Source organism: Corella eumyota, chromosome 2, assembly GCF_963082875.1.
Source record: "Corella eumyota chromosome 2, kaCorEumy4.1, whole genome shotgun sequence".
Taxonomy (NCBI): Eukaryota; Metazoa; Chordata; class Ascidiacea; order Phlebobranchia; family Corellidae; genus Corella; species Corella eumyota.
Genome location: NC_137491.1, coordinates 13,092,900 through 13,117,077, shown reverse-complemented (window position 1 = coordinate 13,117,077; position 24,178 = coordinate 13,092,900). Strand labels below are relative to the sequence as shown.

Sequence of the window (24,178 nt, the reverse complement as noted above, 5' to 3'; positions counted from 1 at the left end):
AATAACATCAATACAGATCACAAGCTAACAAATAGTCCTAATAACTGATTTGTGAATGAACGCAATTATTGATAATAAAATTGATTATTTTTGGCTTTTTTTACCTCATTTTGTTAGGACACAAAGCTATAAGCCAGGTGCATTTATTATGTAATATATTTTAGACTTACCACTTTAAATGATTCAGTTATGCTGCTTTTTAACCAAAGAAACAAAAATCACTGAAAATTTTTTTTTTGTTTCGAGAATTTATGCTTGTGAAAATTACTGTAATAGCTTATCTGCTTATATCAATATGAAATTGTAAGTGATTATAGTTTTTTTTAATTTAAGGCACAAAATAACAAACATACCTGAGGTTTGTATTTAATTTAAAATGTTGAAAATCGCTTACTGTATAAATACTTGCATCATTAGTTAGATGAGACAAGTGTTATTTTAATTACGCTTGGCCTCACTTTTTAGTACTTTTGTGTGTTAGAGTAAGCCTGCTATAAATTTTTAGGTAGTTTCATTTAAATTAAATTCAATTATATACTTTTTTATGTGTTTTGGTATAGATTTAAAAAGAATTTCTAGTAAAAAGATATTGTGTTAAAGAAAAAAAGGATATTGTGTTTTGTTTCAACAACTTGGTTTGAATATTAAAAATAGATATTTATTTTTCATTAAAAAAGTTTAGTTGAACATTTCCAATTTTTAAGGAATATTAAAAATGTCCCAAACAGATGAAGAGGATGTTTCGGAATCTGAGGTATTTGATTTTTTATTAAAATCCTTAATTTTTTAGTTTAATTTTGTAGGTTTAAGTAAAAATTTAAGGTGGACATTTCATTTCTACAGGCTAATGAATAAAAACCAAAAAAAGTTTTTGAAACATATTTAAAAAAAATTGACTAGATTCAATGTATGGGCTTTAATATTTGCATTACAATATAACGCATAAGTAAAGTAAATAAATTTAACTCAAATTTTTATCATGTGATGAACATGCCTGTTTGCTTTATAAAATACTATCAACAGAATAAAATTCCCTTAACTGCAAATATTTCTATTAAAACTTTTTTGAAATTTGATTAGCTACTCAATGTTTCACCTAATTTTGTATTGCTAAAATTGTTAAATATTATCTAAAAGCTATCCAATATTTTACTAAAAATTTGCCTACAAGACAGTCTTTGCCAAAAGAACTCTACATTTGTTTTTGTATCTTGTTAATATTCTTTCTATAAATTGAGTCTGCGATTTTTTAACTATAGGACTCAAATTTTGATTGACATGAACAACTGCAAGATTCACGCCTGCTCTCTTTTATTTCTTTTCTATCTCTTTAGTTCTCTGTGGCTCAACACTTTCATAAGATTCTTAAGTTTATGTGGCTATGTAATAACTTGAGAACAATTGGCAAGCAAATGTTTATATTTATAAAGAAGGATAGATAAAAATGAAAACATACCAAAATTATCAAATTTCTTTAACAGTTACACAAGGAAAGTAATTAGTGTTGTATCTGGTTTAGTTAAGTTTAAAGTAAAAATATAGACAACAGCTCTTTTAGTCTATTAAGGAAAACTGAATAATATAGCGTTTTAATTTAATATGCAAGTAAGTGTTTATGTAATGTTTTCAATACAGAAAACTATCATTATTGCATTTATGAAGGTAATTTGGTAACAAACATGATACTTAAAAAAAAAAATTTTATTATGTAATAAAACTATTTATTAAATTATATATATAATTACATAGTAGATTTATGTAGTATTTTAGAAATTTTTCAATTAAAGAATAATATGAGTGAGAAAGGTGATACTAATGTGCCCATGACCGTTAATGACTTAATGTCATGGCACCCACCACAACCTTCCTTTAACATAGAAAATCTTGAAGAAATTGAACGGTTTTTATTTGGCGTGCCTCTAAACACTCAACATGAACAAATAAACAGGAATGTAAGTTAATAGCCAACAAGACGACCCGTGCGAAAGATTAAACAAATTGTTTATTTTTTTAAACTTTGTGGGGTCTGAATCTAAAAATTTGTAGTTTTAAGATAGAACATGAGTACTTTGTTGGTTTATGAGCTTTTAGTTTTTAGCAGGATTTAAAAAATTTCAATTTTACTACCTTTTCTATATCCTACCTTTTGTTCTTTAACTTTTCGTCTTGTACTCGGTATTTTTTAAATTGTGATTAAGTATTAAACATATTTAATATTATTAATATTGCTGCTACAGGACATATTTTAAATAACTTTATTGTATCACTCTTATCCCATAAAGTAAAAAAAATAAATTTTGTTTAAGATTGACACATTTTTTGACCGCACCACCTTTAAACTGGAGTGTATAGACAATGAACATTCTGCGCTTGCTACCAAATTAGCTTTACTAGCTGGGGGTAATGGTCAAAACTCGGCACAGAGTAGTAATTGTGATGAACAGATATCTGTGGATGCTGAAACCCAAGCTAGGCTTGAAGCCTTACTGGAAGCCGCTGGTAAGTGTATTTCCAATGTTATTTTTTAACTAAAAAAATAAAAAAGTTTAAGATTTACTTTCTTAACATTGTTGTTGGGAATATTTGGCAAAAATTATGTCATCTTGCTGGTTATATTTTAAAATAAAATGTAAAAAATGAAAAATTTTATAAAATTTTTATATACTGATCAGTTTTGTCAATTAAAGTTGTTGCATTACAATATTACAAAATTATTAAATGTATATAATTATATATATTAGAAATTTAAAAAATTTATACCAAAAAAGTGGAAAAAATAAATTGGTCTACATCGAAAGAAAAAAAAAACATTGAGATTTTGATATAAGTTTATTTTAGTATCTTTTATTTGTTAAAATTTTAGTGTTATTAAATAAACATAGAATTGGTTTATTTATTTGCATAAATATAGCTTTATTTATTTTAACCTTTCGTTTATTTTCTCTGTATTTAAATAGAAAATTTGTATCTGGTATGAAATTTAGAAGTTTAAAATTTTACTAAAGGCAAAATATTTTTTTTTAAAACTTAATTTGACCAACAGGAAATGTATTAGGGCAAAACAATAAAAAATATTTAATAAAATCTAGTTTGTGTTAATAAAAACAACTGACTGACTAGTCAATTTCATCAATATAAAACTGTATAAATCAAAAAATTTATTTTACAAACAGTAGTGTATTATTTGAAATAAAAGTGCAATTTAGTTTTATTGTTAAATATAACCTTGTGAGGCTACTGTTAAATATAAATTTATAAACAACATAACTAGCAGAAATATACAATTGTACTGTAAGATTTCGAGAATATACCTAAAACATAATAAAATTACATGTTTTAAATAATAATGAAGAAGTATCATCTTATATTAGACTCCTTTTTTGCAAAAAATACAACACGTAATAACCTTAAAGTTATATGAAAACATTGATTCTTAAGTTTATAAAAAAAATCGGAATTCAGTAAAGAAACTTGTTTAACTTTTGCAGTTTTAAACTACAATGTTTTTGTTTATTAAGACTTTAAAGCTAGTTGTTGTTAAAAAAGGTTACAATTACATTCATTTTTTTAATTAATAAATCTTAATATATTTGTAAATAAATGTTGTAACAGGCATTGGAAAATTGTCCACCACCGACGGCAAAGCTTTTGCTGATCCCGAAGTCCTCCGAAAATTAAGTTCTTCTGTTTCTTGTGCCTTGGATGAAGCTGCTGCAGCTCTTTCGAAGATGAAAGCAGAGAGCGAAACTGCAAATGACCAAGCTAATGAAAGGTATAAAATAATAACACCCGACTTAGCTTCGATTTTTATAGCTAATATTTTGCTTTCAAAAATGACTGGTTTTTGTTTAATGTAAAATGTTTAGCTATTTAAATAAAAACTATGTTTAGACTAAATAAATGCTTTAATTATAAGTTATTTTAATCAAAACTTATAAATTAAAACTAAAAAAAGAGAAAGTAGATGATACAAAAGTGTTAAATTAATTGGAAACTGTCGTTGACTAGTTTAAGAATAGATAACATTCTCTTATGTAATGTGTAATTTTATCAGTTTAAATATTTATATGCTACCACCTAGTTAGAGTAAAGTACACTTATTATTTGACCAAAATCCACTTTGGAAAATGTATTATTTTGCATGAGATACTGCTTTAGGGTAGCCATTATTTTTATACGATAGAGAGATTACTTTTAATTATAACCTTTTTCTACATTTTTTACTTTTTAAGTCTGGTATAAAATATATTTAAAGTTTGGACCTTAAATTCAACCTTAGCTATTTTCTAAAAAAATTGGCATTTGTTGTTTTTGTAGGACCTTAGTTGAAGCCTGTAATGAGGGAGATGTGAGCACAGTTAAGAGGTTGTTGTGTGAAGGAAGAAGTGCAAATGAAACCACAGAAGATGGAGAAAGTTTGTTGTCCCTTGCATGCTCTGCTGGTTATTATGAATTAGCTGAGGTATGTGACAAAATAAAAGTTTTCTAAAAATTATATATACACAATAATTTGAAGGTTTTTTTTAGGATAAACTTTGCTATTTACCCTTTCTCAAATTTTACATTTTTTGTTTACTCCTTTTTCTTCCTCACATTTACTCTTCTAGGTATTGTTGTCTGTGCCTCCTTACACTGATGAGGCAACTTACCTTACTTGTGAATCAAGCAAACAACTTCGGAATAAAATTAGTCCTTCTTTCTTGGCTACTCTTAACCAACAGCTTACCAAGGCATTTTCTTTTCTGTTTCTTTGTTTATCTTTTAATGTTCGATTTTTTTTACAATGCAATATTTTTTTCGTACAAATGCATTTCTTTTTAAAGAAATTTTCTATTCTCTAGGCTAGGATAACAATTAAAACTTTATTGAACTGTTTTATTTAATTGTGTTTAGGTCCTACTATCTATGCATGCTAACATTGAGGATTGTGGGGCCAAGGGTGAATGCACCCCCTTAATGGAAGCAGCTTCTGGAGGGTACACAGATATCGTTCGCTTGCTGCTAAGTCACAATGCTGACATCAACGCGACATCTAGCACAGGTTTGTTTTTTATAAATAAATTTATATTTTAAATTAAACCCTTTAAATGATGCATTTTTTGCACAAAAGTTATTTTAAAATTTGATTAAATATGTTGTTTAAAGTTGTTTCATAATACTGGTGCATTGATATTATGTTTTAAAGTTGCCAATAACATGATCTAAGATTATGCTGAAAATGCATTTTTGTACAAGAATGGTTTTTTAAACACAGGTAACACCGCACTCACATATGCATGCTGTGGTGGATTTGAGGATGTAGTTCAACTTCTCGTCGACTCACATGCCCATCTTGAGTGTCATAACGAGAATGGACATACTCCCCTAATGGAGGCCGCTTCGGGTGGTCATGTAGGGGTAGCAGCCATCTTATTGGATAAGGGAGCAGGAATAAACACCCACTCAAATGAATTTAAGGAGTCTGCGTTAACGCTTGCATGTTATAAAGGTGGAGTATTTTAAGTGCTTGTTAGCATTTTACTTTAAATTTTTTATTTAAATTAAATGAAGGTTAACCAAATCTGAATATTTTGTTTTGTTAAAAAATGTCACCATTGTTTAGCTAACAGTTAAATACTTATAAAGTATGAAATTAGGAATGTATAAATTTATTTAAATTTTTTGTATTTTAGGTCACTTAGAAATGGTTAAGTTTTTGCTTCAAGCTGGTGCTGATCAAGAACATAAAACTGATGAGATGCACACTGCTTTAATGGAGGCTTCAATGGTAAATATATACTTAATGCTGCTACAATAAAAGGTTTATCAATATTTAGAAATTGTATGTATTTCTGGTGTCTGTTAGGTTAGACTATTTATGGGTGTTAAGAAGTAGAAAATGCATACTGGAATGGTGAATAAAATTTCAAATACCAGTGTTTTTATTTTTAGATTTACAATATTTTAGTTTGTGTCCATTGTTCTTTATAATTTAATTCTTTTTTTAAGTTTTTAACTATTAGGTCAAACAGCCAAGACAAAAGTACGTTAAATGAGTACATTTTTGTAGGAATAGCAAATTTTATTTTCAAGTAAAACATGACTTTAAGATTAGGGACCTTAACTAAAAGTGTTTTGCATTATTGATAAAGTAAAGTCTGCTTTTTAATCAATATGGTCTTCACGCAGTTTAAAAAATTTATAACAATGCAAATTATATTTCTGTATGTTGTTGTTTAAATTTTTTTTTTTTTTTTGAATTTAAAAAAAGATTGCTAACTGTTTTAATACCAAATCCAAAATTTGTTTACTAAAAATTAATTTAAATTTATTTTAAAGAATTATATTAAAACAACTTTTTAGATTTTCTTATAATTAAATTCATCCATAATTCTAAAGTTATTTAAAAATTCTTGTTTTCTTTAATCATAGGACGGTCATGTTGAAGTGGCTCGCCTTTTACTCGACTCTGGAGCACAGGTCAACATGCCAGCTGACAGTTTTGAGTCACCTTTGACCTTGGCAGCATGTGGAGGTCATGTTGACCTTGCCGAACTTTTAATTCACCGGGGGGCAGCATTGGAAGAAGTCAATGATGAGGGTTACACCCCGTTAATGGAGGCAGCCCGAGAAGGTCATGAAGAAATGGTGGCTCTTTTACTAGCTGCAGGTTGGTTTGAAGTTTTGTTATAGAAACAGTTAAAATTATCATAGGTAAACTAATAATTTATACCTGTAGAATAGTATATAAAATTATTATTTAAAGTTAGTATTAATTAAAACTACTGAGAAATTTTAATTGTTTTTCAAACAGGTGCAAATGCGAATGCTAAGACAGAAGAAACACAAGAAACAGCTTTAACATTGGCTTGTTGTGGAGGTTTTTTGGAGTGTGCTGAAGCACTTATAAGAGCCGGGGCAGATATTGAAACTGGTTGCTCTACTCCCTTGATGGAGGCTGCACAGGAGGGTCAACTGGACCTAGTTAAATTCCTTATTAACCAAGGTATTTGTTTATTTAAAATAAAATCATTAATGCAACTTATTTATTTGTAATAAAAAATATGCTCTTATTTATTAACTTTTTTTAAAAAAAATTTAAATTACAAAATAAAAAATTTGTAAAGGTTTTATTATTAAATTAGGTTAAGTTGTGAATAAATTAAGAGAATTATTTGTTACTTTTTATTTTTGTTTTTTTGATTAATATGTATTTTTTATTCAAGTTATGCATTGCTTTTACAAAATTTTATATACAAGCAATTAAGTGAAATTTGATTTTCTTAGAATTGTTCTGTTTTAATGTTAGATTATAGTTGTTATACAATAAAGAAATGTCAATTAGTTACAAATATTATTAGACTATCAAAAAAATTTAAAAGTTTTTTTTTCAGGTTTCTATTTTAGTCATTCAAGTTAAGGGTATTATATATTTTTTTGAGTATGATGTTGTGATGTGTTTTAAGCAATTTGTTAATGTCGGGCTCAAGGATATAGTGTGCCATTGGTGTAACTTAAATCCTTAAACTTTCTGATCGTAGTCTGAAGCCATGTGGTTTAAATTATATGAAAATGTTCTAGGTGCAATTGTAACTGCTGCGACATCTAGTGGGGACACAGCTTTGTCCTATGCATGCGAGAACGGACACACTGATGTTGCTGATCTTCTTCTCTCAGCTGGTGCCGTACTTGAACACGAAACAGAGTTAGGGAGAACCCCTCTTATGAAAGCTGCCAGAGCTGGTCATCTTTGTACAGTTCAGTTTCTTATTTCTAGAGGTTTGTTAACAATTTCTTGGTAATGTAATTTTTTTTTATTATAATTTTTTAGTTTAAATTATGCTCTTTTTTCCAAAAGGGCTTAAAATTTAGCAAGCAGTCCCAAATTAAGTTTTACTTAACAACTTTTAATTCAATAAAATTAACGATTTTCAGGTGCGGATGTAAATCACACGACAAAGAACAATGAGCACAGTGTTTTATCACTCGCATGTGTGTGTGGACATCTTTCTGTAGTTGAGTTATTGTTGTGTCAAGGAGCTGATGCTACACATAAGGTTTGTCTTAGATTTAAAGTCAGATCAAAATACACCTAGGAAAAAAAATAAGGAAAAGAAACAAGAATCTGTCAAATTTCTGCTGCAATCAGGCTTAGTTTTAAAATGTCATTTGTGAAAACCTTATTTAAACTAAACCCATGTATAGCTCAAGTTAAATTTTTTTGCTAATAATATGAAATTAAAAATAATCTCATGTAAAAACCATTGTTGACGCTATAATCACTAGTTGCATTCATTTCACATAATACACAAAATTACTATTCTATATTAATTAGGATTTTTTAAAACTACAATTTGGGGTTTTATATATAAATCGGGAATTTTATTAGGCTTAAAATAATTTTAAATTTTATTGTATAACATTTATTGGTAAAAAAAAATTAAAGTTTTATAAACGTTTAATAAAAGAAATTTAAATTTAGTTTATAAAATGTTTAAACTTTTTAGTTAAAAGATGGTTCAACATTATTGTTGGAGGCATCAAAGGGAGGTCATACTTCAGTTGTTCAACTTCTTTTAGATTTTCCACACAACTTTATGACTTTACCCCCTGAAACAAACCAAGTAACTATAAAACATATTTTTTTTGCTTGGTAAATTGTTTAGACCAAGTTTTTACATTAACAAAAAAATTTTAAAATTAAGGTAACGTCACCCACCCCCGAGCAAATGACACCTCGGGTACCCACCCAATCATTACCCATGGTTGTACCGCCCCAACAACCTGATGAAGCTCCTGAATTACCTCTTGCTTCTAACTTTGAGCAGTATGGCGAAAATCTAGATTCAGAAAATTTAAACATCAAAATAACTGAATGTGCAGGTTTGTTTAAATTTTGTTAACTTTTTTTTTAATTGGTTTGATGCAAATGTCAAGTAATATAAAAGCTTAGGGGCTAATAAATGTTTGCCAAATTTAAAAGCTTTTTAAAATAAAAAAAATTTGCTTTGTTTGAGGTGTACAGATATATAAACATAGCGAAATAACAGTTGAGTACGACTTTATTACAATCAAATAGTCCATTAAAATGCAATTCTTATGTTGTAACATTATTAATGATTTGCAAACTAAATACAAGATTTTTGTTAAAATGAAACCTTGATCTAAGGGCCATTTTGTTATACAAGGTGCAAAAATTAAATAAAAAACTGAACTAAAATTTACAGATGAGCTACAAAACATGTACTTGCAACAACTTCGGTCAAATCAAAATCCTCAACAGCAACAACAACATCAACAAGTTGATGATGTCGCACGACCAACTGACTCTTCATTCAACATGTCAGCACTTGTTACCCACCTGATACAACAAGGTGGTCTGCTTACAACCACGTACGACTATCTTCCTCCTGATGCCAAGAAAGCAGTTGATAAGGATGTAGCAGTTACTGTTGATTCTTTCCTGAGGTCTATGGCTTCAGATGGTGCAGGTTTGAATTTCTTTTTAATTTAAAATATTTGATTTTTTCTTTTTAATTTTGATTTTTTTAATTAAAATGTTTGATAATTTTTTGAATTATTACATAAAAATATATAAACGTTTGATTGCATAAATAACGCTTGTATGTTTTTATAAATAAAAGTAAACAGTGGTTTTAATTTTGCAGCTGGTAAACCACGCACTGCGGAATCTATAGTAGAAGAAGCACAAGAAAAATTAACAGAATTGGAACAAAGAATTAAAGAAGCCATCGAGAAAAATGCCCAACTTAAAAGCATTGAAATAATGCAGGTAAATTAATCATGATATTGTAACAACTTTTTTTTTTGTTTTTAAGCACAAAAATATAAGGTTTAGGTTATTTTGTTCAAATATTTTATTCTAGATATTGTTTGTGAATTGTCAAAAATAATTTTTTTTGTTATTTAGGAAGACTGTTCTTTTGTGTAACTGCAACCAAATTATAAAAACTTTAAATTTTATATGTTTTAAAAAATAAGTGTAATGTTTTAGTTGTTACTTGTTATTTTATTCTGTTATGACAGTTTTAAATTACTAATTTTAGAAGAAAACACAAAAAAATTGCAAAAATTGTTTCTAGAACAACCAAATGACGAAGGAAAAGGTAGAGGAGTTGTACAAAACCAGGGAGGAGCACATACACAAGAAGCAGAAGATCTTGGAAGAACTACAGAAGGTGAGGAAACTTAACGAAGTAAGATCTTGCTTCGAAATCAAAGTTCATTTTTTAAGAAATATTATTAATTTTTTTTTAATTTTATAGAATTTTTCCTACTTTTGACATATATTTAAAATAAATTTCGTTGTAGTAAAAAATATAAAGTAATAAAAACTTTATAAAAATAATTTTCACTAATGTCTCAGTATTTCTAAGTTGTTGAATAAGTAATATTTTATTTAAATCGTTTATTTAATATTTATTTTAACTTTTTGTATTTCAAGTTAAATTTAAATTATTAACTCTCTAAGGTGGAGCGTGAACTCCAACTTAAAACCCAACAACAACTTAAAAAACATTACGAGGAGATGAAACAGAATGAAGAGAGCACTTCACAAAGAGGTTACTGATACCCAAAACTTACATTAAAATATATCTACTTAAGCTTGTTTAATAAAATATATTTTTAATTTTTTTTATGGTGTGTTATGTTGAATTTACTTCTATTGTTGTTTTTTTTGTCATACTATTTTTAGAATGTTAAGGGTTTTTGGTTTGTTATAAAATGATTGTATAATATATTTATATTATAACTTTGTAGGTGTTTTTATACAATTAAAAAACTAACTTACTTTTATTTCTATCTTTCTAAAATAATATTTATTTAAAGGAAAACCAGATGGTCAAGAAATAGAAAAATCAAACAAAGTTTCTGGTTCTTTATCGCAAGTAAGTTGTTTTTTTTTAGAAAGAATGTACACATATTCACCAGTTGCTCCCTAAAAAATTAATCGTTTATTAGTAAGACTAGGTTTGTGGTTGTTTTAACCTTTTAGTAAGGGTTTTAAGTAAATATGCTCTTAAATTCTATATTTATAGTATCTGGGAAAAATCATTTCTGATGAAGAACTGTCGGAAGGTAAATTTTAATTGTTTTTTTTTTAAAGTTATGAAAGAATATAAATCATAAAATGTTGAAAATACTAAACTTATATGTAAAACAATTTCAAACATTTTTAAATATTTATTTTCAGGGATCCTAAATAAGACATTTGATATTCAAGATGAGGTAAGAAATAAACGCTGCTATTTAGTCTTGTATATTAATTTTTCATTTAGTTTTGTATAACATTTTTATGTACAAATCTCTAATACGTTTTTTAAAATAAAAAAACTAACAAATAAATATAAAAAAGAATTAAACACATTTTTAGACACCGGAATGGCAAAAAACAAAAAATGTTGATGGAGGAAAACATATTTCTCAACATAAACTTAATAATGGTACGTAAACAGTCAGTTTATAATATATAGGTTAGTTAATTTATATTATGCAACACTCATAATTTTATGGTATATCTATTAGGGAGATAATTTTTTTGTTGCCCAAAATTAAATTTTAAAAAAGCAAGATTTAAATATTTTGGTTTTTAAATTTTTTTAACAAAGTGTTATGTATATATACTTAATTTTATTGTTTATTTTTATATAATATAAATTATTGGAATAGGCTCATCTGGACTTCTGCCACAAGCCCCGAACAAAGATGTTGAAGATCCTTTCTGCCACTGCAGTCATCACCCCTACTCTCAACTTTCTCACCCCCAACCTGAAGGTAAAAAATTATATTATAATAAAATTTTTAAAATGCAATTAAACATGGGTTTAAAAACTAATTGTTTTATTTAGACATCAATAAAAGATAATTAAATATGTTTTCAAATTTGTTTCAACTTTTTTAGAACATATTTTGGATCCTTCACAAACCGGACTAGGCCCTGGGTTTAATTCTCAACAACAATTGACTCCCTACCCCCACCTTGAGATTGACGGACACACAGAAAGTAACCATGACACACCTCTCACACTGGCATGTGCCGGTGGTCATGAGGACCTTGTGCAGTTGTTAATATCTAAAGGAGCAAATATTGAACATCGCGACAAAAAAGGTGACTGTTGAGATTTTTACCTTAAAGCTTTGTTGTTATACCTAATATAATTTACATATTTTGGTTAAATTTTGTTTATGTTTATAATAACTTTTACACATAAATATGTTTTTAATAGTGCCCTTATTTACAAAATTAATTTCAAATGTCATCATTATATGTTATCTATTTGTTTATTTAAATTTGATTTATTTTTAGGTTTTACTCCTCTGATATTGGCAGCAACAGCAGGGCATGTTGGCGTTGTTTCGATTTTACTTGAAGCTAATTCGGACATTGAGGCTCAATCTGAGAGGACAAAGGACACCCCATTGTCTCTGGCATGCTCTGGTGGTCGTTTTGTAAGTTAATATTTGTACAAAAAAGTGTAAAAAAATTAACACAACCTTTTTATTATAAATAAAGTTTATTAATATTTTTTACTACTTATATAAATATAACTATATTAGATATTTTTTACATTTTCGCTTTAAATTAAGAAATTAAATAATTAATTTAATTTAAAATCTTAATAACTTTTTATTTTATTTTCACAAACACAGGAAGTTGTTGATTTGTTGTTGGATAGAGGAGCAAACAAAGAACATCGAAATGTTTCTGACTACACCCCATTGTCCCTGGCGGCCTCTGGTGGTTATGTTAATATCATAAAACTTCTGTTGACGCAAGGAGCTGAAATTAATTCCAGGTAAAAACTTGCCCATGTTTTTTTAATTGCTCCTATGATATATACAGCGAAAAAAATCAAATATTTAAAAATTTTTTTTTTTTTATTCTAATATAAACAAAATATATGTAACATATTTTTTATGTTCTCTGTTTTACAGAACTGGTAGTAAGTTAGGGATTTCCCCTTTAATGCTAGCAGCAATGAACGGACATACTACTGCTGTTCAACTTTTATTGGACATGGGAGCAGACATCAATGCCCAGGTAATTAGATTGTGAACTTTAAAAAAAAAAATTTTAACAAAACTATTTTTGGGATTTTAGTAAGTAGTAAGACTTGGTTGATAACAGACAGTTTTTTGTAACAAATAATTTTTACATAAACTTAAACAAATAAAATAAAGAAAATTGTAACAATTAAAAAAATGCTAATATTAAAAAAATATTGCTTTCGAATTTTTTGTTCTATGAATTTAAAAACAAATTAGTTTACACTAGTTAAAAAATTATTTTCTATAGATTGAAACAAATCGAAACACCGCACTAACGCTGGCATGCTTTCAAGGTCGACATGAAGTTGTTAGTTTATTAGTTGATAGAAAAGCAAATGTTGAACACCGAGCTAAGACAGGTTTGACACCACTTATGGAGGCTGCAAGTGGTGGATATGCTGAGGTAAATAAATATTCTTTTTAATAGAAATTTTACTTACTAATTATCTTTGTTCTAGTTTCTTTATAAAAACAATATTTTTTGCAAAAAATGTTTTTTTTTAAGCTATAGTTTTCTAAAACATTTAATATAGAAATTAGCTAAGAGAAAAATTTTTTTTTAACTGAAACAAAATGTAAAAAAATTTGAAACATTTGGTTCGATCTTAAATAAATTTTTTTTATTAACAGAGTAGTTAAATATTTTTAATCAAATTTTTTTCTCTATTCTTTAGGTTGGGAGAGTTTTGTTGGATAAAGGAGCGGACCCCAATGCGGCTCCTGTTCCATCTTCTAGGGATACTGCTCTTACTATTGCTGCTGATAAGGGACATTATAGGTTTTGTGACTTAGTTTTATCTAGGTAAGTTATTTTAAAATATTTTGTAAATTTTGGTAATGATGAAATAAGATTTAATTAGATTTTTTTGGTTGCAATGACATTACTATTTTAAAAGAAGTATTTATTTGATTTTATTATTTATTTCATTGTTATAGTTTTTCGTTTAATAAAAGCTGATTTACAAACTAAACTGCATGTAAAAAATTAATAATATTATTAAACTATTTTTTTAGGGGGGCGCAGGTAGAAGTGCGTAACAAAAAGGGAAATACCCCATTGTGGTTGGCATGCAATGGGGGTCACCTCGATGTTGTAATGTTGTTGGTGGGTAAAGGAGCGGATGTAAATGCAGCTGACAACAGAAATGTTATTCCTCTTATGGCTGCTTTCAGAAAAGGAAATGTACAGGTATCATAAAGATTTTGATTTGCATCTTGATATCCTTAAACTAAACATTTAAATTAAAAAAAAAATTTTGAAATAAAAAAGTGACAAAAATGTTTAAATTATGAAAATTTATTAAAAAACTTAGTTGTTTTACTTTGTTACCAAAATAAATTATATTATTTTGGTTTATAAGGTTGTCAAATGGTTAGCTACTGAAGTCTCTCAGTTCCCATCTGATGCTGAATGTATGAGGTATATTGCCACTATATCAGACAGAGAATTGCTGAAAAGGTCGCATCAGTGCATGGAGTGTATTGTTCAAGCCAAGGACAGGCAAGCACAGGAGGCAAACAAATTTGCATCTGAACTATTGGAAGAGTTGGATATGGAAAAGGTTTGTTTTCTTTTAATATTTTAATGAATGTTTTTTTTAATTTATGCAAACAGTTTTTTTTGCAATATTACTAATTTTAAAGTGTCCTTCTAAGCAGAAATATTATGGTTGTCCTTTAAGATTTATAGAAAATAAAATTTAAACCTAAACAATACACAAATTTTAAGACAAGCTTTACTATTTTTTTAGAATCAAGAAGAGAATAGAAAGGAGAGAGCAGCACGAAAAAGGGAGAAACGGCGACTAAAGAGAAAACAGAAGTCAACAAAAAAAGTTGATGATGACAAAGAGGAAGGAGATGAGATTATTGAGAATGGTAAATTAGAAAAAAATTCTTTAATACAATTATTAATTAAAGGAATCACAAATAAAAATAAAATGTAATTAGTTTAAAGTAAATCACAGTATTGTATAAAAAAATTTGTAAGATACAGAAACTTTCTCACTAAATTTTTTAAAAAATTTATGAAAAATATAAATGATCGTTTGGAAGCTATAATATATGTTTTAATATTTTGCAATATTTAATTTTTTTTAGATTCGAAATCTGAAAAGGAAAATGTTCAAGAGATAATCAAACAAACTGAAAAGTTAAAAATTAACCCTAAAGCTTTAACTCCCGACAATATTTTGCCGCCATCTACAACTGTTTTAAATGACTCAAGAACAAATAATGCAACCCCATCTAGTGTTGTCGTTTCAGCTAACTCATCAAGTAAGTTTAATTTGTTAAATGTTTAAAAATCTGTCAAAAAAATTGTTTAGTAAATTTGTTTATGCAATAGTACAAAATGTTTATTAATGCGCTAATGATAAATTTAAAACATTTTTTAAAATTTTGTATTAAAAAAAAGGTCGAGTTCAACCAACTTCTAAGTCGAGCAGCAAAACAGTGAACCAACTTAACTCTGTTACCATGGCAACCAATCACGTTCAGACTGATGCAAAAATATCACCCGATGCAAAGCGTAAAGGTCACCATAACAATGAAAGGTAAAAAACTGTTACAAAAATAAATTTTTTGCCCAAAATATTTTTTGTTGGTCTATTTTACTGGGTAAATTTGTTTAAGTAAGTAATTAGCCTATTGCAATGTAATTTTATCTTAAATTTATAATGCTGACATTAATCAAAGGATTTAAAAACTTTTTTTTGTTCTAAGTGCTTCTTCTGGTGGAGAAACAAGTCCGAGGATAAACTCCGCGAGAAAAGCACGAAAATCAACTGCGATAAAATCTGCTGTTAATCAGTAAATTTAACTTTAATTTGTAAAATGTTTAATATTGAAATATAAAACAACTAAAAAGAAAATTCTTTTAGTTAGGTATTGTGAAGCAATGTATAGTTATGTAATCATTTGCCTTGTTTGCATCATATTAGTGAACCATCGGCTCCACCTAAAACCATTCAACAATCTCGTAACCCACCCGTGAATAGCCACACCTATCGAAACTCATCAACATCTAGTGTTACCCCTAGTCCCATGAAAGTGACACCGAGTCCGAATAAAGTAGGTCCAAGCCCCAGTAAAAGAGGGCATCGTCGAGAAGAAACGCTTGGTTGGAAAGAGGTCACCAGGAAGTACCCAAGCAACACTAATATGTAAGTATAATGTTGTGCTTTATATTTATTTTAAAAAACACCCTATAAAATTAAGGTCACAAAAAAGGGATTTTTTCACTCTAAACATATATTTCGTATTAAAGAAATAAAGATCTATATTTTAAGGGTAGCTTTGACTTAAATTTAGAATAAATAAATTTATTTAAACTTAAGTTTGGATGTATTGTTACAAATGTTTTTTCACTAAAAATTGAATTTATCATACAGACCTAAGCGTATCATGGTATCATCAAACCTTATCTCTCGTGTGATTGGTCGAGGTGGTTGTAACATTAATGCAATACGAGAGGTTACAGGAGCTCACATAGACATTGATAAACAGAGAAAGGGAGGGCATGAAAGAACCGTTACTATCAAGTTAGTTAAATATTCTGTTTAAATCTAAAGCTGAAGGAAACTGTAAAATGTATTCGTTAAAAATAAAAAATTTATACTTAGTTGAGTAATACAGATAAAAATATTTTTGAATCTTAATTTTTTAAATCATAAATTTGCTTACTACATATATATATATCAGTTTTTTAGTTTAAATTTAAAAATTAAAAAACTTTTATCTCGGAGTCAAAAGAATTTTTTTACTTACTTTTCTCCCTTTTATTTACTGTAACTTAGTAAATATTAATTATGTATGTTAATAAGTCATATTTTTTATCGATCTAAAAATGTATTTTATTTGCTTTCAAAAAAAAAATTTTTGTTTCAAAACTGAACCGTGTTTGAGCTTTAAAACCCTTTCTCTTATATTATCTTTAAAATATTGATTTTCTTCATGAGTAAAACAAGAAATTTGTATTTGAATGCTTATTGTATTATGGTTTATGCCTATTTTTTTTAAAAATCTTGTGTTGTGCTAATAATGTATGAATTTATAAATAAATTTGTTTTGTTTGACCACAGGGGAGCAGCAGAGGCAATCAGACACGCCCATCAACTTATTACAGCATTGATCAAAGAAGATCGAACTGATCAAGAAATATCGCAAATCATTGCGAAAGCCAAGGCCCAAGCATCTCAAAATTTAACCTCAAAGCAGCCTATGACAAACAAACCAACTGTAACAGTGGTCGCAGCACCAATGCCATCAAAACCAGCATGGACAGTTCCACCATCTATTGTGGCACATGCCATTAGCCAGGTTTGCAAATGAACCTTTTTTTCAAAGTGGAAAAATAAATAAGACTTCCATTTTAAAATCGGAATTTATAAATCTTTGTTGTTTGTATAAATTCTAAACGTCTAAAAATTATCTTTAACTAAAAAGGCTTTTTTTTAGCCTCGCACCCAACAACCCAGCACTTCCTCAGTTAAGGTTGGGGTGTGGTCACCTCCAGTTTCCACTTCTACAGTAACCCCGCATACTTCTGACCCCGAGCCTATTGTGACATCACAACAGAAACAATGGGGATCATCTCAAAGTTCTTTGGTGTCAAGTAAGTAAAAAAACTAAATTTCATTAATAAAAAAATTAAAATTGTTTTTTTGAGCAATATAATATTACTTTACTTTTTGTTTTTTTTAATAGTTACTTAATCTAATAATTTATTAATCTTTTTTATTTTTTTTTTCAAGATTAATACTTATTTCATGTAGTATTATTTAAAAATCACATTTTTATTCGTTTTTTTTTATACTCATAAATAATTAAATATTTTTTGTTAGACCCCTCACCACCTAACATAACCTCCAGTACATCAAGCAACTCAACTCCAGCTAACCCAGTAGTCAACCCAACTGTTACGGTTGACACAGTTAAAAAAGCTTTATTTGTTGCACCACAGTTAACCACTAATGCATCTGTGTCTTTCACGCCTAAAACTACCGGTACATTTTTGTTTAGAATATTCAATCTAGTTAAATGCCTAATACCTATGATTGAAATTTGTTTTTTTATAGAGTTTATAAGCCCTTTTCAAAACTATTCTTTGAATTTCAATTTTATTTTATTTGGCAGGTTAAAATTAATGAGTTGTTGTTGTTTGCCACAAATATTTTGTATATGGTTCACCATTTGTTAAAAAAATACATTTAAATTTTTGTAGACAAGCCCATCAGTAAGCCAATTCAACCGGTGGCACCAATGATGTCGACCAAGGTGGCCACAGCACCTGCCACGCGCCTGTCACAAGTCTCGTTTGGTCCTGTTGGTTCAGGTTTACCCTCACACCATCATCATAATTTTCCAAACAACCAGGTTTTTATTTGTTACTAAAATATTTCACATTTTTTATATCGATAAATAATGTTTACCATTGTGATAACTTTTCTCCTTTTTAATCGAACAAAAAATTACTTTTAGATATAAAATGTTACTTTTAGATATTACCTTTTGTATAAGTAAATCCAAAATGATTAGAATTGCCAAATATGTTGAATTTTTTATGTTATCTGCTATAAAGGATTAATGATGTTGATTTTATGTTTATTTCTTTTTACTTTTAAAGATGAAAATTAATTCTTAGGTTGTAACCCAGCAATCAATGACTACTGGTTCATCAAGCATGACCGCTGCCTCAATGCCACACAGTTCCAACCATGACTCTAGGTCACATGTAGCCATGAGCCCTGTTCAACCAATAACCCCGGTCAACCAAAGATCCCTGACTTCTAGTCGGGTAACTTCAGGCCACGGAGGTCAAATAAGTTCATCTCATTTTGTTGCTGCTAGTTCTGCACGTGAGTTTACCTTATCTAAAAAAAGTTTAATATATGATGATCTCTTTTTTGTAACTAATTTATTCTTTTTTTAGCCCCGATGGCATTTGGTTCAATCATTTCTGACCCTGTACCCCCAATTTATTCCGTACCACCTTCTTACTCGCCTTTTAACAGTTCCTTTACTCCCGCTGCTGGGTCAAGTGCATTGTGGAATAACGAACCTAATAATGGTACCTTAAAAAGTTTTGGCAAAGATTTGTTACTAAGTGTAATACTAAGTGTAAAATTTAATAAAAAATACAAACGTTTACTTAATAATTTTTATAAATTTTAGTCACTTTTTTAGCTCCCTCTCCATACCAATCAACCATGAACGGAATTATTCAAGCAGAACCAGTTGACCAATCAAAAGCACCTGGTTACCGAGGTAACATGAAGTCACCCAGTGTGATGGAAAATGGTATAATTGGAGGTTCAACTTCACAACCTGGTAAAAAAAAAAATTTATTTCACCTCGTTTAAATTTTAGCTTATTTTACTTTCAGTTTTAGGTAATTTTTGGCTATGTGTTTATCGAATGGAAATTATTATTTTAATTTTTTTTCATCTAGCAAAGTATTAAATTTTTCAAGGATTAAAAAGGGTTGGTTTACAACAAATAGTTTATATTATCAAGATATTTTAAAGTGAAATGTTTTCAACATTCTTATAAACAGTGTTTTTAAATGACTTTAACTTTAAAATTTATATTTAATCTGTAGCACCAAGTTCAAATAATCTTGAGAACACCTCGCCTGTAAACTCACAGCAGGGTTCACCAAATAACGAAAATACAAACGAAATTATCACCAAACCGCGACCAATTGGAACTGTAAGTGGCTTATTATCAAATCTTTTATTTTAATGATTGACCACATGTTTTATGTTAGTGATACCAGAATTTAAATTAATTTTGTTTGTTGTTATCAATAATTGTTTCAGTTTACTTGTGACTGTCATTTTTTATACCTAAACCGACTACACCTTTAAATTAAGATAATCTTGTTGACATTTTGTGGGTTTAACATAACTTGATGTTTTGTTTAAAAACAAATAATTGGCCTTAATGTTAATACTCTTCACGTTTTTGTAGAAAATATTAATGATGTTTAGGTTTGAATATTGTTTTTACATTTTTATCAGGTCAGATTAATTACTTTCAGGTCACATTTTGCCCATGGCTTTTTGCAAAAGATTACTACTTACAATCAACAAATTTTAAAAATGCTAAATCTTAAATGACTCTATTTTAAATATTTTTTTTTTTTGTAGGAGCGGGCACATAACCGTCGAGCAATTAACACTCCTCTTTCTCTGTCTACTAATTTAAATCCTGCCCTTAACCAATCTTCTGACATCTGGTCTTATGACAAGTTATCGCTCGGAAATATTGGGATGGATGCTTTGGATGGGAATGCAAAATGTAAGTAGTTAAAATATTTTAAAAACTTAATTTTATTTTTATTAAGGTGGGGTAGTGAACTGCTTTAATGTAACAAAATTACCGTTATTCTTTTTCATTTTGGTTTAAAGTGTTTGATTGTCGGGTAATAATTTAAATATTTAACTTACTTTTTATTTTTTTTTGTTTAGATGGAAATTGGTCTCAGGTAATTCCATCTGAAGGTACAACTACTACTAACACCTCCAATAAACCACAGGTATGAACTTTTTTATAAGAAAAGTTGATTTTAAAATACTGAGCATTTTTCTAAATTTGAACCTAAATATTTTTGTATTGTTGATTTTATATTAAATTGTAAGTCATTTTTAAGTGTTATATTATTTTTATTACATATATCAAATGTAGTACTTTTTATTCATTATTATTTTTTAAGTTTAAAATTTTTAATAAAAGTAATTTTTTTAGGTGACTGCATCTGAAATTGACACCCCTTTAAAGTTACCCCAAACTAATGAAAACTCAGCCCCAGTACGGCCGTTTTTACCACCCCAGCCTTACACCAACAGGGCCCAACCCCCGATAGGGTCCCACCTTGGGGGTAGTAGCAGTGTGGGGATTGTAGGACCTCAACCATTACAACCCATTGGATCCCATTTAGGAGGTGCGGGACATCATCGTGGGAATGCCTACACACAGGTAAAAGTTTGGTTGATTTAATTTCAGTAATTGTAAATATTGAAATTAATTTTGGACTTCTGTCCCCAATCAGTATTTTTTTACTAATAAATAACATAAATTTTTTTGTAGATGCAACAACGTACCTTTCCTAACAACGCCGTTCACCAACAACTACAACAACAACAGCCACGCTATCAAGTAAACCCATTCCACCTTCAACAACAACAACATCAACAAAACGATGGGATGAGCCGATATGTGCAAAACATAAGTACTGACCACAACAACTGGCAACTACAACAACAACAACATTCTATGTACACTCGACATCCTCATGTTAATCTTTATCAACAAAAGGTTAGTTTTGAATGAATGTTCATTTAAACTTTTATATTTATAATTTAAATCATTTTATTTCTTGTCCTGCTTCATGGAAAAAAATGATACGCAACGTTTTCGACATTTATCAAACTTTTGTATTAACCCGAGAAATATTGCATATAAATTTTTTTCTAGGTTTTATGAAATTGAAATAAAAGTTTTAAAAAAAGGTTAAATTTTATGTTTTAATTTAACAGGACCCAGCGCAACAGCAACAACAACAACAACAACAACAACAACAACAACAACAACAACAACAACAAACAAACAACGGCATTGGTGGAATGTACAACTCTTTACCTACAAACATGGGGGACGCACCTCAAGGGGTGTACCCTGACTATACATCGGTCCAGCACCAGCAGCATGAGTACGCCCAATATTTTGACTCCGGCATGGTTCGTGTTAACAACTATCCGAACAACTCGACTTGGGAACAACAACAGAACATGTGCCGCCCTAATGTTGGTTACTCTAACATGAATGGAGGTACGTAGCGTCTGTGATGTCATCATTGGTGTTACCGACGTAATAATAAGCTAAAAGGCGTAACAATATTTCAATTTAGTCCCACTAAGATAAAAGTTTTTTTTATTTTAACATAAAATGTATTTTTTATTTTGATTTTTAGCACCCGATGCACCTCTGATGAACGGACAACCTTCTGCTGAAAACGAAAACCGTCAGGTAGCAAAACATTTTTAAAAAGCTCACTGAATTATATATCGCAGTTTTAATAATAACTTTTTACTGTTTTTAAATGGATTTTATAACGATTTTCTAATCGGTTTTACCTAAATTTTTGTCGACATTTTAGCTAGCAAAACACGTTGGTTGTTCGAGTTATATTGATAATTTAAATAGACTTTTGTTTTTATATTTTAACAGGCTTGGAGGGAAAATTGGCCATAACTTCAAACTGCTCCTTATTTTAAAACTCAAATTAATATTTTTCATTCCCAACTAGCCCCCTTACACCATGTTTTCCCTTATTTATTCGCCCCCTTGGCATTCTGCCGTGTACATACTACTTCGTGACGTCATCGCTAAAATGTTTCGTGTGACGTCATCGGTGCTTTGCTGCTTTTTGCTTTCACTAACGAACAACTTCGTCGTTTTTGACGTCTTTAATACGTCACGATAACTTATCAATTTTTTTTTTTTTTTTCTCTTTTTTGTTTGATTCTTTCTTGTGGCTTTAGGGGTGTGATGTAGGCTTTAAATATTGTGTTCTTGTTGTTGTGTTGTGTTTAGGGGGCTTGGGTTAGCTCAAACTGCCTTTTTTTGGTTGGATCGTGATTTGTTTTTCGCCATTTTCGAAAATAAAACTGCATTAGACTCACCGCAAGATGTCGTGTTTAAGCACAGTTGTTCTTAATCAAATTTCTCTCCAATTTGAACCTTTTTTTATTTAGTTAGAACATTTCCTTAATAAGCTTTGTGTAATTTAAAGACTGTAAGTATGATACTGTAGTAATATGGTTAGGTAACAAGTGACCATACTTGTTTATTAATGGTGCTGCTATAATACCTTAAAAATATAATAATATAAATCTTTAATATTATATTTTTTCCACATAATTAAAAAAGCTTTATAGCAAAATGGAAAAAAATTTTTTTTTCTTTTTGACAAAATAAATTTATTTTCAAGCGTCTTGGTATAAAGATTTATCAAAAACAAAATAGTATTAAAAAAAAAAAATTATAACATATTTTTTAATTATTTTAACGGTTTAGTTGATAATTTTTTTTTTTTTAATTTCGAAATTTTATATTTTTTTATACTTACATTTATTTTTTATTATTATTTTAAAAAAAATTATTCAAAATTTCAATAAACAAAAAATTTTAGTAACTTAAAAAAAAGTTAAATAAAAAAAATTAACCAAAAATTTTTTTTTTTAAGATTTTTTTTGGACGGTTAACGGTAACAAAACAACATTTCCAAAAGGCGTAGTTTTTTTTTAAATTAAATTATTTTTTTTTATTATGAAAGTTAAACAAAAAATTTTTTTAATTAATATTTTTATCAATATTCTTAAAAATTTACTCCTGTAAAAGGGTTATATTGTTGTTTAAGCATCTGGATTCTTCGATGTTTAGTTTATAAGCAACTCAATTCCTTATTTGAATTGTGGCATTTAACATTTTTTTTCTGTAACAAGTGGATGCATGTATGCTATGCTATCAATGAATGTAAGTAAAGTAATTTAATTATGTTCTATTTTGAGTACTTGGTATAATTTCCACTACGGACAAATTAAATACCGCCTTAACCCAATCGCATTTTTTAAGGCAGGACAGCTTAATTAGAAATTGATTTAAAGGGAATGTGTGACCCTTGTGTTTATTTAGTATGTAACTGTAATACACTGCTTTTGAACTGCAATCAATTCGTCTATGTAATTATAAATACAACCCTATTATACCCCCCTATATATAGACCGATAAGTTTATAAAAATAAATGTGGGTAAAATTAGGTCACAAATGTCGATGGTACGGTAAAGTGTTATACTGACTAAATTACTGATTACAACAACAAACGCCCTTAGTAATTTAACGATTTATGATTGTCTGGGCGGGTATGTCTGTTAATAACATTAGGGAGAAGAGCTAAACATAAAACCGATCGCTGTTCAATTCGTAAAAATCTAAATAAAGAATTTTTCATCTATTTTAGATTGTTTTGGTTTTATTTTTAGTTAAACTTAAACTGAATTTAAAGGTGTCACCTGCACTTAAGACAGAAAGCTATGAATAATCGTCAAATGACCCTATCTCTTA

The 24,178-nt window shown here is 28.7% G+C and overlaps 1 protein-coding gene across 3 annotated transcripts; it reads left to right on the top strand.

The window, feature by feature from the left end:
• The first annotated feature begins 568 nt into the window (after nucleotides 1-568).
• LOC145743576 (ankyrin repeat domain-containing protein 17-like) lies at nucleotides 569-22,726 on the top strand. Of its 3 annotated transcripts, XM_082561573.1 has the most exons (52): nucleotides 569-754; nucleotides 2,307-2,499; nucleotides 3,613-3,772; nucleotides 4,318-4,462; nucleotides 4,608-4,737; nucleotides 4,901-5,041; nucleotides 5,255-5,488; nucleotides 5,673-5,767; nucleotides 6,412-6,649; nucleotides 6,794-6,985; nucleotides 7,561-7,758; nucleotides 7,915-8,036; nucleotides 8,487-8,603; nucleotides 8,685-8,862; nucleotides 9,207-9,470; nucleotides 9,648-9,772; nucleotides 10,083-10,196; nucleotides 10,472-10,562; nucleotides 10,831-10,889; nucleotides 11,040-11,079; nucleotides 11,195-11,229; nucleotides 11,375-11,444; nucleotides 11,671-11,775; nucleotides 11,903-12,109; nucleotides 12,308-12,450; nucleotides 12,652-12,797; nucleotides 12,937-13,042; nucleotides 13,298-13,453; nucleotides 13,725-13,852; nucleotides 14,065-14,239; nucleotides 14,412-14,612; nucleotides 14,802-14,928; nucleotides 15,151-15,327; nucleotides 15,467-15,605; nucleotides 15,775-15,861; nucleotides 15,993-16,214; nucleotides 16,443-16,592; nucleotides 17,133-17,370; nucleotides 17,509-17,665; nucleotides 17,895-18,056; nucleotides 18,275-18,426; nucleotides 18,695-18,908; nucleotides 18,983-19,120; nucleotides 19,225-19,380; nucleotides 19,652-19,761; nucleotides 20,202-20,352; nucleotides 20,523-20,590; nucleotides 20,800-21,030; nucleotides 21,142-21,369; nucleotides 21,591-21,882; nucleotides 22,025-22,080; nucleotides 22,282-22,726. In XM_082561573.1, exons 1-52 carry the CDS (start codon nucleotides 716-718, stop codon nucleotides 22,303-22,305), a joined length of 7,626 nt encoding a protein of 2,541 aa, XP_082417699.1. In that variant the 5' UTR covers nucleotides 569-715; the 3' UTR covers nucleotides 22,306-22,726. The 3 variants fall into 3 exon arrangements, with proteins under 3 accessions (XP_082417699.1, XP_082417700.1, XP_082417701.1); XM_082561574.1 differs by lacking the exon at nucleotides 4,608-4,737 and having other exon boundaries at nucleotides 4,894-5,041; nucleotides 22,282-22,725; XM_082561575.1 differs by lacking the exon at nucleotides 4,608-4,737 and having other exon boundaries at nucleotides 4,894-5,041; nucleotides 10,083-10,178; nucleotides 22,282-22,724.
• Nucleotides 22,727-24,178: the final 1,452 nt, after the last annotated feature.

Coding starts and splice junctions, on each gene's coding strand:
- LOC145743576 (XM_082561573.1), top strand. CDS start 716: ATGTCCCAAACAGATGAAGAGGATGTTTCGGAATCTGAG. Junction 16,215..16,442: donor TACCCAAGCAACACTAATAT/GTAAGTATAATG, acceptor TTTATCATACAG/ACCTAAGCGTATCATGGTAT. Junction 16,593..17,132: donor GAAAGAACCGTTACTATCAA/GTTAGTTAAATA, acceptor GTTTGACCACAG/GGGAGCAGCAGAGGCAATCA.